This window comes from Moschus berezovskii, chromosome 4 (genome assembly GCF_049115385.1).
Source record: "Moschus berezovskii isolate FMDL1 chromosome 4, NW_MosBer_1.0, whole genome shotgun sequence".
NCBI classification, from domain to species: Eukaryota; Metazoa; Chordata; class Mammalia; order Artiodactyla; family Moschidae; genus Moschus; species Moschus berezovskii.
The window spans coordinates 101,359,477-101,372,877 of record NC_142463.1 but is presented as its reverse complement, the minus strand read 5'-3'; the positions used below and the strand labels follow the sequence as shown (position 1 = coordinate 101,372,877).

Genomic DNA, 13,401 nt, shown 5'->3' with positions numbered 1-13,401 from the left:
GCTTTTTTCTCCCACTATGAACTAAGGTAATAAAAGAAAAGGGGTCAAGGAACAAGGCAGGGGTCTGAAGCACGGTGTACTTGCATGCCCCAACCCACTCCTTTTCTGTAGCTCCTGACCCCTCTGAAGAATCCTGGAGTTCTGCAGGACACATTGTAAAACAGACCTCAAGATCAGAGGCCCTCTCCAGACACCCAAGTCTTCTGAGAAGCAAGATGGCACAAGAGTGAAAAGTATGGACTGGGAAACCAGACTGCCTAAACTTGAATCCCAGCTCCTCCGTTTACTAGCTTTGTGTACCTCAGACAGTTCTTTAGCCTCTGCCTTAGTTCTCTTATCTGTAAAACAGGGATGCTACCTATTTCACAGGGTCATCACAAGAATTAAGTCAGTATCTGCAAAGCTCTTAGAACCACGTTTCATGTACAGTGAGTCCTTTAAATGTGAGAATAATAGTAACTATGATTTAAGCCTCCAATTAACACATGGTAATTCCTACCTGGTACCTGTCATATGTCTGGATAACAGACCTTCAGTTTATGATAAATAAGGTATATCTGAGCTAGCACTCAGATATGTATTGAAGCCATGAATGACCAAGTGATACAGAGCAATACCCTCCAGCCCTTCCCCACCAGACTGATTCTCTGGAGCTTACTCAAAACCTTCTTGGACTTCACTAGGACTTCTTGACACGATATCCCAAAGTTGAACCACTCCCACCAATGTTAGCTCCTTGTGGGGTTCTTTCGTCTATCCAAATCCCATGATCCTGGCCAAGGCACGGAAGTAGCCAGGTCACAAGTCAAGTTGGAGTGTGAGGCTCTCTGAGTCCAGGGAGCGTCTACCCAGGCAGCCACACCAGCAGCTGGTGATGATACCACTTCCTTCCTCGCAGGAAACCTGGGGCAGCCTGAGTCTGAGACCCACCTGTAGATCAGGCTGTTACCAAAAAACACCCTTTCTACATTACTTATACTTCAGGTGGTTCTGGGGACAGGACATTTGCCTTTCAGAAGCTGAGCAAGTGAACCATTTTCAGAAGGCCAGGCACTGTAGACTATTCCTAAGCTCAGGGGCTCCCAAAAGGTAAGGAGCAGGCTACAGAGTAAGTAGCTCTGTTACTCAGGCTATTTGTGTTCAGCCAGTGTCAGCCAGAATTAGCAGCCATACCCAAACCAGCTAGGGGCAAGGCCAGCCTCCTTTGGTCTGGAGGTTCTGTATCTTACACATTTTTTAAAAGCCTGATGGAAATTTTATCTCAATTTGAGATACTGCTAAAAAAGCTAAACAAAGTAACAAGAACTTTTGCCTTATGGCATCATTTGAGTATTTTAATATTGGCGGGGTCATGATCTGAAACTCATACCAGTAATTAAGTGTAAATTTGAATCAATTACAAATGACAAAATGCAGCTTCACTTGATAGTCAAAAGCCCTCAAATACATGAGATCCATAAGGGAAAATAATAAACGTAGTCCTTGAGGTTAAAAAGTTGCAGAACCCACTACTGTGATCATTCACTGGCTGAATATGTCAAAACCCAAACTCAACAGACTTCCTTAACTGGGAAAGGCCATATGGGACACTGTTAACACCGCCTGGGTTATGCTGTGTATTATCACCGAGAGCAGGACCGTGGCAGCAGGCCTGGGTCCCAGTAAAGAGTTCCTCTTACTCTCTTTCCTTCCCAGCAGTGTCTCAACTAAACAAAAAGCCCCAGGTACTGTTTGAAAAACCTGGCTGCAGCTACCTTATGCAGCTTGTGCAGACACTTGAGAGAAAAAGTCAGGAGCCAGGGGTGCATCGGAGCAGCTGACATGTCGGTGTAGGTGTGAGGTCAGGCTGGCAGGTGCAGCGGCAGGCCAGACAGCGAGGGGCCCGCCACACAGCTGGTACGCCAGAGAGGCCCCAGGAGCAGGCGGAGAGAGACCCCAGTGGGGACAGACATCAAGAAAGAGAGAGTGGGGCTTCGGAAGCAAGACGAAAAGGCACCTCAGGGACAGGGGCTGACTTGTAGACCCTGAACTCGAACCTTCTTTTTGATGCTGAAAAAGTCCAGCCAGCAAACAGCGGGTAGACTCCAGGTTCCGATAGATGTTAGTGGAACGGATGCTGGAAACAAAACAAAAACATAAAGAAACTGACAGAAGGAAGATTTACATGTGCACACTACCTTATTCCACAGAGCACTCATAGGCTTTCTAAACTACATAAAGGGAGCTACTACAGTGTTAGTCACTCAGTTGTGCCTGATTCTTTGCAACCCCATGGACTATAGCTTGCCAGGCTCCTCTGTCCATAGAATTCTCCAGGCAAGAATACTGGAGTGGGTTGCCATTCCCTTCTCCAGGGTATCTTCCCAACCCAGGGATCGAACCTGGGTCTCCTGTACTGCAGGCAGATTCTTTACCATCTAAGTCACTGGGGAAGCCCCAAAAGGGAGCTAGAGGGCTGGGAAATACCCTTTCTCTCTCTGTGGGATAGCTGCCCAAGGGACCTGAGGGCCAGTGAACATGACCTCCAGGGACCGCTTGTTCTCCAAATCCTATCATATTAGGTTAAATGTCCCCAGACTGCCTAGGAGGTTCAAGCAAGGGAACGCAGCTTCTTGTATACCCTTGACCGAAGAACGGTTCTCCTCCCTCAGGGAAGGTCGTCCTCTTCGACCGAGCATGCAGCATCAGGAGGGATATACACAGAGCAGTGGGAGAGGAAGGGGACACCAGCCTAGCCAGCCAGATGAGCAAAATCAACCCTGGCGATCAATGGGCGACAGGTTGCAACCAAATCATCCTCACATCTCCCACCTAGACTACCTTGGATGAGAGTGGGAACCACACAGAGGGTCAGGACAGGTTTTCTCACACCCAAGACCTGACACTGGGTGCTATAATCCTTTCTCAAGTGACTCACAAGACCTCCAGTGGGTTGAAGGTTGGTGAAAGAAAGGGGATGTCCTCCACGTAGTTCTTCCTCAGCCTCTCCCCAAGGGCAAACATCTGCTCCATGCCCACCTTGGTCAGCTGTCCAGCAAACATGCCCCCCTGAGGTGTAGGAGGGGAGAGAAGAATGAAGAAATCTCACACCCTGCTAAATAACCTCGGCCCAGGGCGGACCATCACAGCTCTGCAAGGCGCTTCAGGGAGCAGGAAAGCATCGCTCACCTTCAGCGTGGTCTCACGGTACTGAGAGTCGAAAGGAGAGTGTGGTTTCGGGCCACCAGCAAGATTGGTGACTGTGTAATCAAGCTGAGTTTGGGGTGGGACCTCGAATAGCTGGGGCTTCCACTCTACCTGCGGTGAGCACAAAAAAACAACACATTGCTTAAAAAGGTTCTGGAAACTTAGAGCGTTAACATCTGGCAGCACATAGCTAGAATCACACTGATGCTAGACGAGCAACCTTCCCAAGAAGGATGGGAAGAAGGAAAGAAACTTCAACTCCAGCTCCAATTAAGGGAAGAAATGACTGTAATTTACTATTCCAGGTGTCCTCAGCCCAAGTCCTGTAATTGCCACACTAGTACTCACTGATGAGGAGTTATTCTGGCAACAAGCCCAGACTGAAGTAAAGGGTAGAAGCAGCCAGAGGGCCTGGCACCCAATACTTGGTGAATGAATGAACAGATGAATGAATATAATACAATCTCAGTGACCATATACTTGTAAGAATTTTTAAGGAATCAACCTGCATGGTTTTGTGGCCCCTCGTTAAAGACTCTACTTAATGCCCCTTGAACTACTAAATATATCTCTTCCTTTCATCCAATTTCTCAAACAAGTAGCTGCCCTCTAAGAAACCTTCACTTTTTACCATCTTCCTTTACTCCCCATAATCTGGCTCCTGCCCCAGCTGTACTGGTTTTCAAAACATAACAAGTAGTCATAGGCCTCATAGCTCCAACAGCCCATAAAATTCTTACACTCATTGAGGCGGATGTGATGACTCAATTTTAAAAACCAGTCTTTCCTTCTAATTCCATATGCCAGCTCCTCTTCCCAACTTATTATGACTCCCAGTTCAATTCAGTTCAGTCGCTCAGTCGTGTCCGACTCTTTGCAACCCCATGAATCACAGCACGCCAGGCCTCCCTGTCCACCACCAACTCCCAGAGTTCACTCAAACTCATGTCCATAGAGTCGGTGATGCCATCCAGCCATCTCATTCTCTGTCGTCCCCTTCTCCTCCTGCCCCCAATCCCTCCCAGCACCAGAGTCTTTTCCAGTGAGTCAACTCTTCATATGAAGTGGCCAAAGTACTGGAGTTTCAGCTTTAGCATCAGTCCTTCCAATGAACACCCAGGACTGATCTCCTTTAGAATGGACTGGTTGGATCTCCTTGCAGTCCAAGGGACTCTCAAGAGTCTTCTCCAACACCACAGTTCAAAAGCATCAATTCTTCAGCACTCAGCTTTCTTCACAGTCCAACTCTCACATCCATACATGACCACTGGAAAAACCATAGCCTTCACTAGACGGACCTTTGTTGGCAAAGTAATGTCTCTGCTTTTTAATATGCTATCTAGGTTGGTCATAACTTTCCTTCCAAGGAGTAAGCGTCTTTTAATTTCATGGCTGCAATCAGCATCCGCAGTGATTTTGGAGCCCAAAAAAATAAAGTCTGACACTGTTTCCACTGTTTCTCCATCTATTTCCCATGAAGTGATGGGACCAGATGCCATGGTCCCATTAGTTTTCTGAATGTTGAGCTTCAAGCCAACTTTTTCACTCTCCTCTTTCACTTTCATCAAGAGGCTTTTGAGTTCCTCTTCACTTTCTGCCATAAGGGTGGTATGACTCTCAAGGCTACCCCAATTCTAATCCTTAGAACTCAAACCTGACTCTTCCCATTGCTCCCTCATTTCCACCCCAAACCCTGTGGATCACTGGCTAGAAGAAAATGTCACTCCCACTGGTCCTTCTTTTATCTTATTATTAGAGTATAAATCCTTATTGTTGTTGTTTTTAGTCACTCTGCCGTGTCCGACTCTTTTGCAACCCCATGGACTATAGCCTGTCAGGCTCCTCTGTCCATGGGATTTCCTAGACAAGAATACTGAAGTGGGTTGTCATTTCCTTCTCCAAGGGATCTTCCTGACCCAAGAAGTGAACCCATCTTTCCTGCACTGGAACTACTGAGCCACCAGGGAAGCTTCATAAAACCTTATTACTAATACATGAAAACATGCTCAACATTGCTCATTATTAGAGAAATGCAAATCAAAACTACAACGAAGTATCACCTCATACCAGTTGGAATGGCCATCATAACAAAAAAAAAAAAAAAATCTACAAACAGCAAATGCTGGAAAGGATGTAGGGAAAAGGGAACCCTCCTACACTGCTGGTGGGAATGTAAACTGATATAGCCATTATGGAAAACAGTATGGAGATTCCTTTAAAAACTAGGAATAAATCTACCATGTGACCTGCAATCCCACTACTGGGCATATACCCTGAGAAAACCACAATTCTAAAAGATACACGTACCTCAATATTTACAATAGCCACTGTAAAGAGCAGCAATACTTACAATAGCCAGGACATGGAAACAACCTCGATGTCCATCAACAGAGAAATGGATAAAGAAGTCGTGGTATATTCATACAATGGAATATTACTCAGCCACAAAAGGCCTGGAGTTTCTCTAGCTGAAGCAGGAGTGGGAACTCAGAGCAGCATCCCTTTCGCCCACAGGCTCTACAGAATGGTTTGAAGACTTTCAGATAGATCACAACTGAATTGGGAAGACTCAACCCAGAAAAAGCCAATTTCAAGATGTCTGTACTGGAGCCAGCAAGCACCTAAGGGCTCATCTAAGCGGTCAGAACAGAAGGGGTGAACTCAAGACATTGCTTCAGTCCTGGCAAGTAAGTAGATAAAAGCTTTTTCTTTCTTTCTTTTTTTTGAAAGCTATATTGGTAGGTGAACAAGAAAGAATAAAGAAAAAAATTACTTTCACTTGGAGTCTGGGTGCATGATGTGGTAAGGGGTAATGGAGGTACTTCTTGACTAAAACTGAGGCTAAGACAGAACAGTTAACAAACTGAGTTCAGTTTTGTACAATTTAAGTTTGAGATATCCCCTCTGAGTTTCCAGCATTCCCAGCATATTCCCATAACTGGAGTCCGTTTTGTCTCTCTTCTTCATCACACTGTAAACTCTTCTTTTTTATAGCTGAGATTGAATTATCCATCCTTGTAAGTGCAGTGTCTGAGCACAGGTTCCGACACCAGGTCCATAAGGCCTGCTCAGCCACACTAAAAAGTCTTCTTCTGTTAGGTGTGTCCACCAACAGAGGACCTCTGGTTCTCCTAGGAGATGACTCCTGAGGTCTAGGTCACGTCAAGTCTAAAATACATGTTTTCAGACTTTCAAGAATGGATGATACATCAGTTCCACACACAGTGTCCATCCCACATACATTCTGTCATTCTTGCTCCTGTTTTTCAGTCCAGAGTCAGCAGCAAAGAGTAACTTTATAATTTTATTTATTTATACTCCATTTTCAAGAACGAACTTGAAGTAGGTGGTAGCAATACCTAAAACATAGCAAGATAACCGATTTATTTACTTTTTGGCTATACCATGAGGCTTGTGGGATCTTAGTTCCCTGACCAGGGATTGAACCTGTGCCCTCAGCAGTGAAAGCATGGAATCCTAACCTCTGGACCGCCAGGGAATTCCCAAGATAACCAATTTAAAGTCGAAAAGAAAGACAAAAGCAAGTGAGTAGAGCAACCAAAAAAATGGATACAGCAATAAAGTTTCTCAAAAAATATTAATACATGCTGTGAAGATCTATATACTTACTGTAGGTGGGCCAAAAGATTCAGCACTAAGCTTTCTGGCTTTTATGTAAAAGGAGAAACCTGATCAGCTAGACAAGCTTAAAGATAAAGGCAAGCCAACTGTTCAGAAGCACACCATTTCTCAAGTGAACAGACAAATTCCTCCCAAGGGTCCTCATAAAGAGGATAGAGTAATATAATGAACATCTTTTCAGTAGTCACAGCAGTGAGTTTTGTGGGATTGTTTCTCACTGTTCCCTCGACACAGAATGATAGCATCTCACCAAAGCACATTTCCATGAAGACAATACTATACAGGGATCAATATGTTACATTCCAGGTAAAAGGAAAAAAAAAAAATCTACATAAAAGTAAACAAAAACTTCCAGGTGCAGTTTTCAGAATAAACTAATGATATGAAAGCTTGCACACTGCACACTACTATAGCTGGAAAAAATTTTTAAAGTTACTGATGCCTGAGCCCCACATGGTTTAATCACAACCAAGTCTCCCAGGGATGGGGCTCAGTTTTTTTAAATGCTACTCAGTCTAGATAATTATAAAGCTTCACCAGAGAAGCTTTTATCATGACTGGATACTCTGAGTCAATTAAATCAGAATTTCTGGGAGAGAAACCTAGGCTTCAGTATTTTTTAAAGTTCCCCAGTTGAACCCAATGTCCCACCAAGGTTAAGAACCACCACTGCACAGGAATTAATGGACTGACTGGCACATCTTTATGTAATGCTTCCTGAAAACCACTTATCTTAGCTGAGCTTTGAATAAGTGTTAATCTACAATGACACTGATATCATCCTTCCCAGCCCACCTGACATTATTCTTCCCGGCTCATTTAAACTATAGAATAAATGTGGACTCTAATGTCTTCATACAGAGAAGGCAATAGCAATCCACTCCAGTACTCTTGCCTGGAAACTCCCATGGATGGAGGAGCCTAGTAGGCTGCAGTCTATGGGGTTGAGAAGAGTCCGACATGACTGAGCAACTTCACTTTCACTTTTCACTTTCATGCATTGGAGAAGGCAATGGCAACCCACTCCAGCGTTCTTGCCTGGAGAATCCTAGGGATGGAGAAGCCTGGTAGGCTGCTGTCTATGGGGTGGCACAGAGTCGGAAACGACTGAAGCAACTTAGCAGCAATGTCTTTATGAACTGTGGAGTTTGAACGCATTGGACTTTATTTTCTAAAAACTGGAGTCTTCCTGGGTTGGGGGCTATCTTGCCATGAAAGAGAGAAGCTGACAAAAATCCAGAAGTAGGGTCAAATTTATCTTTGGAAAGCATACTTGCATCTAATCTAACAATAAGAGAAAATGACCAGAGTTTTATTTCCAGAGCACAGACACAATACTTTCAGGGAGACAGGTTAATCATCAGTCATTCAATCATAAAAAAAAACTCAATAAAACATCTAGTTTTAAACAATGATATTTTCTAAGGATTTGTGAGATAATGAATGCATTGACTTGTTAGATGTTTATCTATAAACCAGTCAGAAGTCTGGAAATATCTACCAAAGGCAATTTTAGTTTTAGAACTGCTGCCAAATAGTCCTTTCTGACTCTAATTAATAGCAGAACCTAACAACCTCTATCAACCTGGAGCCTGGAAAAAAATCCTGATAGAATAGCCATAAACAAGTCACAGGAGGCTGATGACACCCACTTATAGCCTAAGTTGAACAAAGGTTGGTTATATCCCTTGCTTTTATGCACAAGACTTTATACAGAATAACCAAAGGCGTTCAGTGCATCTACATCTGAAAATGTGAGCTGGCCTGAGTGGTAATGTGCCTTATTTAATTGCAAAATGAGACAAAGGATTCAAATGCACCATATTTTGTGGCTACAAAACAGAAGATGAATGAAGTCGGCATTCTACCTTAGCTACTGCCCCTTCCAACAAAGGCAGAGATACCCATCACACACCCACTGGCTCAGGAGAAAGCCCTAAAAGAATCTAAATCTTTTTCCGGTTCCTTCAGGGAACACATATACTGTCTGAAAGAGGTCCAGGCCTGCACATTCAGACTTTTATTCTTGGGCTCCAAAATCACTGCAGATAGTGACTGCAGCCATGAAATCAAAAGACGCTTCCTCCTCGGAAGAAAAGCTATTACCAACCTAGCTAGACAGCATATTAAAAAGCAGAGACATTACTTTGCCAGCAAAGGTCTGTCTAGTCAAAGCTATGGGTTTTCCCAGTAGTCATGTATGAATGTGAGAGGTGGACCATAAAGAAGGTTGAGTACCAAAGAACTGATGCTTTTTGACTGTGGTGTTGGAGAAGACTCTGCAGAGTACCCTGGACCACAAGGAGATCAAACCAGTCAATCCTAAAGGAAATCAATCCTGAATATTCATTGGAAGGACTCATACTGAAGCTCCGATACTTTGGCCACCTGTTGCAAAGAGCCAACTCATTAGAAAAGACACTGATGCTGGGAAAGTTTGAAAGCAAGAGGAGAAGGGGATGACAGAGGACAAGACAGTTGGATGGCATCACCGACTCAATGGACATGAGGCTGAGCAAGCTCTGGGAGATAGTGAAGGACAGGGAAACCTGGCATGCTGCAGTCCATGGGGTTGCAAAGAGCTGGACACAACTGAGTGATTGAATAACAATTCTGTACCAAGAATAAATGGAGAAGAAAGGGGAGTACACAAGACTTGGGCTATGTACAAAACTAGAAGGAAAATTTAGTGATCTAATATAAAAAGGCAAAGTAAGAGACTGGGAAAAGATCCAAATATTCGAATAAGGAAAGAAAGAGAAGAAAAGGAGTGAAGTTCAGGTTCCAGATAGAATGTGGGATAGTCATATAGAAAGGCTAAATAGAAACTTGATAACAGAATTAAGTGCCTACCAAGATTTATTATGTGGGAGATGCTTTGAGGTTTGATTTCACGTGTGGCCCACTTTAAAAACTGGGTTTTCAGTTGTACACCGTGAGTTGTAGAACCCTAAGGATATCTTAAAAGCAACTGTCATGAGTATGCCTAATATCAATTTGGACATCCTGCTGAACCTGCTCCAACATCAACCTGGAGAACCAACAATGCAAAAGCACCCCACAGGTACATTTGCCACCTGGAAGCCTGGGAATTCCAGGTTGCCTATTTATCCTCATTAGGAAGACAATTCTTTAATCACAGGCCTGCCTGCTATGGAAGGCCAGAGATCTTTACTGGGTCTCCCCAAGAATCAAATCCAGAAAGGGTAATCATCTTCAAAACCGGCTATTTGTACTTTAATCATAATTATCCTGAGCAAAACCAGGTGGATTTTAAGACTGGTCAATTAATTTTGCTTTTTTCCCTACCTCAGATCTCTTCTACAGTAAGTTTAGGAACCCAGAATGAAAAAGGAAAGCCCCAAGATACAGCACTTGTAGGCAAAAAAAATCTTCAGGATCTCAATTGGTCTCCGGCAAACCCGGAGAGAAAGTTGAGGTAAAATCTGTTCCCAAAAGTGGTGCTGGTTTTGTTGCTTAGTCGCTAAGTCACTCCAACTCTTTTGCAATCCCATGGACTATAGCCCGCCAGGCTCCTCTGTCCATGGGATTTTCCAGGCAAGAATACTGGAGTGGGTTGCCATTTCCTTCTGCCCGGATCTTCCCCATCCAGGGAATCGAATCCCTGTCTCCTGCATTGGCAGGAGCCACCATTGAGCCGCCACGGAGGTCCCTTTCCAAAGGCATTATTAACCTCTCTTATGCACTGTGATCCCAGTCAGGTTGGTTCCTGTCACAAAGATCCCTGCAACTCTTTGACAACCATTCAAATGGTCACACAGAACTTTATTACACCCTTGTATTCAAGTTCCCACAAATACTCACTAGAAATACAGAGTTTCAGGCGCCCACATCTACTGAATCCGCATTTTAACAAGATCCCTAGGCAATTTATACGCACCTAGCAGGAAGCACACTACTACTAGCTGGGCTACATCACAGCCATGTGAAGTTTCCGGGCTGCCCCACAATCCGCGTGTCCGAGGGGGAAGGGAGGGGTTGGGGGTACGTGATCAGCACCTTTGTTCACCCTGTTTTCCCTTCCTCAGAACCCAGTCCGAATTCCCGCTCCGTGAGAGTAAAATTCCAAAGGTGGTGTGCGTTGGGGCAAAGACCCTGGCCCGCCACTAGCTGGCCACACAGTTCTCGCTCCCCAACCGTGCCGGTCTCTCACCTGGTCCTCCTGCGGGAGCGGCTTGAGAGGGCTCCGCGCCCCGTGTCGAAACACGACTTGCACCATTTTCAACTCCAACAGGCTTCGGTCGACAGGATTCTGGTCGTCCGCCCCCCCAGGCTCGGCCAGGGCCACCCGCCGCTGGTGGAGGCAGTAGGTTAGCGAGGTCAGGACGCCCACGGGGGCCCACAAGCGCAGCTTGAAGACCCGGGAGATCATGGTGGAAACCCTTGGGCTGCCCTTCGTGGTGAGAGTGCAGAAAGCGAATACAAGTCCCCCGCGGGCGACGGGGCTCAGCAGCCTCCCCTAAGTTCCCGGGAACCGGAGGGCGCACACATCCAGCCGCCCAGGTTGCGACCACTACGACTCCCAGCTTTCAAGGGGACCCAGAGTGGGAGCAGCGAAGACTTCCCGGGAGTTTTAACCCGGGTCGGGGTTGGCCGCTCCTGCAGCAGACTGGGCGGGGATACCGGGAGCCGGGAGCTCAGCTCCTGATCTTTCGTCCTCTAGGGAACCTTAAACTTGTATTTCAAGTTCGGCCTCCAGCACTCTTGACGGGGCAGAAACACGCCTTGAGTTCCTCCGTGGCAGTGGCTCCATTAACAAGGACCGCTGAACTCCACTTTTTTATAAGCAAGCTGGGAAACACTTTGTCACCTACCCAGGGACTTGCCCCAAGCGGACCTGCGCAAAGGAGCACGGGAAAACGAGTCCCGTGGTGACGCCTGTCCGGGGACTCTGAGTTGCGAGAACTACAACTCCCACAAGGCTGCGCGCCGCAGGCCTTAGTTGGAGGTATTACCCGGCCCTCCGCAGTGGGCCTAGCCTGGTAGGCTAGCAGGTTGCAAGTTTCTGGGGCAGGGCGGCCAGTGTGTGGGAATGAATTGGCGAGTTTGCCAGGCTGATTGGGGTAGGAGACATGAATAAAGGGGTAGATAGAATTGGGTAATGTAGATCATCTATTTGGAGTCCAGGGAGCATAGAAGACTTCCTTGAAGTTGAAGTTACTGAGTTAAGAGCCAAGGCACCACTTACTGAATGATTACTCTTGGCTAAACGGGGGTTGGCGGGAGGGGGGCTTTATATTTAATCATTTGATATCCCACTTATATGTTTAAAGAGGGTTCAGTTCAGTTCAGTCGCTCAGTCGTGTCCGACTCTTTACGACCCCATGAATCACAGCATGCCAAGCCTCCCTGTCTATCACAAACTCGCCGAGTTCACTCAAACTCATGTCCATCGAGTCGATGATGCCATCCAGCCATCTCATTCTCTGTCGTCCCCTTCTCTTCCTGCCCCCAATCCCTCCCAGCATCAGAGTCTTTTCCAGTGAGTCAACTCTTCACATGAGGTGGCCAAAGTATTGGAGTTTCAGCTTTAGCATCAGTCCTTCCAAGGAACACCCAGGACTGATCTCCTTTTGAATGGACTGGTTGGATCTCCTTGGAGTCCAAGGGACTCTCAAGAGTCTTCCCCAACACCACAGTTCAAAAGCATCGATTCTTCAGCACTCAGCTTTCTTCACAGTCCAACTCTCACATCCATACATGACCACTGGAAAAACCATAGCCTTCACTAGACGGACTTTTGTTGACAAAGTAATGTCTCTGCTTTTTAATATGCCGTCTAGGTTGGTCATAACTTTCCTTCCAAGGAGTAAGCGTCTTTTAATTTCATGGCTGCAATCACCATCTGCAGTGATTTTAGAGCTCAGAAAAATAAAGTCAGCCACTGTTTCCACTGTTTCCCCATCTATTTGCCACGAAGTGATGGGACCGGATGCCATGATCTTAGTTTTCTAAATGTTGAGCTTCAAGCCAACTTTTTCACTCTCCTCTTTCACTTTCATCAAGAGGCTTTTGAGTTCCTCTTCACTTTCTGCCATAAGGGTGGTGTCATCTGCATATCTGAGGTTATTGATATTTCTCCCGGCAATCTTGATTCCAGCTTGTGCTTCTTCCAGCCCATCGTTCCTCATGATGTACTCTGCAGGCAGGTACATAAGTAAGCAGGGTGACAATATACAACCTTGATGTACTCCTTTTCCTATTTGGTTGCAAACATATAGAAGTTCAAGCCCATTGATGCGTTACTTGTATCCAGAATATTTCTAGTGGAAAAATCCAGGCCTTATCTGTAGATGTCCCAGTGGGTAAGCACCTTAGCTAGCCTAAACCACCTGCTGGTCTGGTTTCTCATGAGTATACTGCGGCTCCAAACTTCTGTTCCAGGTCTTTGCAACAGGGCACATCTGTGTCCTCAAGGCAAAGGTCAAGTTGTGAGGAGAGTCTGAGTATATTGACATTTTTTTTTAAATTCAAAAAAAAAAAATTCAACTGAGTAAATTTGAAGATTTAATTGTTTTTATTCAACTATGCATGAATTCGGCAGCACCCCAT

General features: G+C 45.4%; 1 protein-coding gene across 1 annotated transcript in view; it reads right to left on the bottom strand.

Moving 5' to 3' along the window:
• Positions 1-11,683, bottom strand: part of ACP6 (acid phosphatase 6, lysophosphatidic) — a 28,672-nt gene extending 16,989 nt beyond the window's left edge. Inside the window, exons 1-4 of the mRNA XM_055402175.2 lie at positions 11,003-11,683; positions 3,169-3,297; positions 2,918-3,048; positions 2,037-2,116 (exon numbers count right to left, since the gene is read on the bottom strand). Coding sequence (XP_055258150.1) covers positions 2,037-2,116; positions 2,918-3,048; positions 3,169-3,297; positions 11,003-11,221 — 559 coding nt within the window. The 5' untranslated portion in view covers positions 11,222-11,683. The remainder of the gene's footprint in view (positions 1-2,036; positions 2,117-2,917; positions 3,049-3,168; positions 3,298-11,002) is intronic.
• Between the last annotated feature and the right edge of the window lie 1,718 nt (positions 11,684-13,401).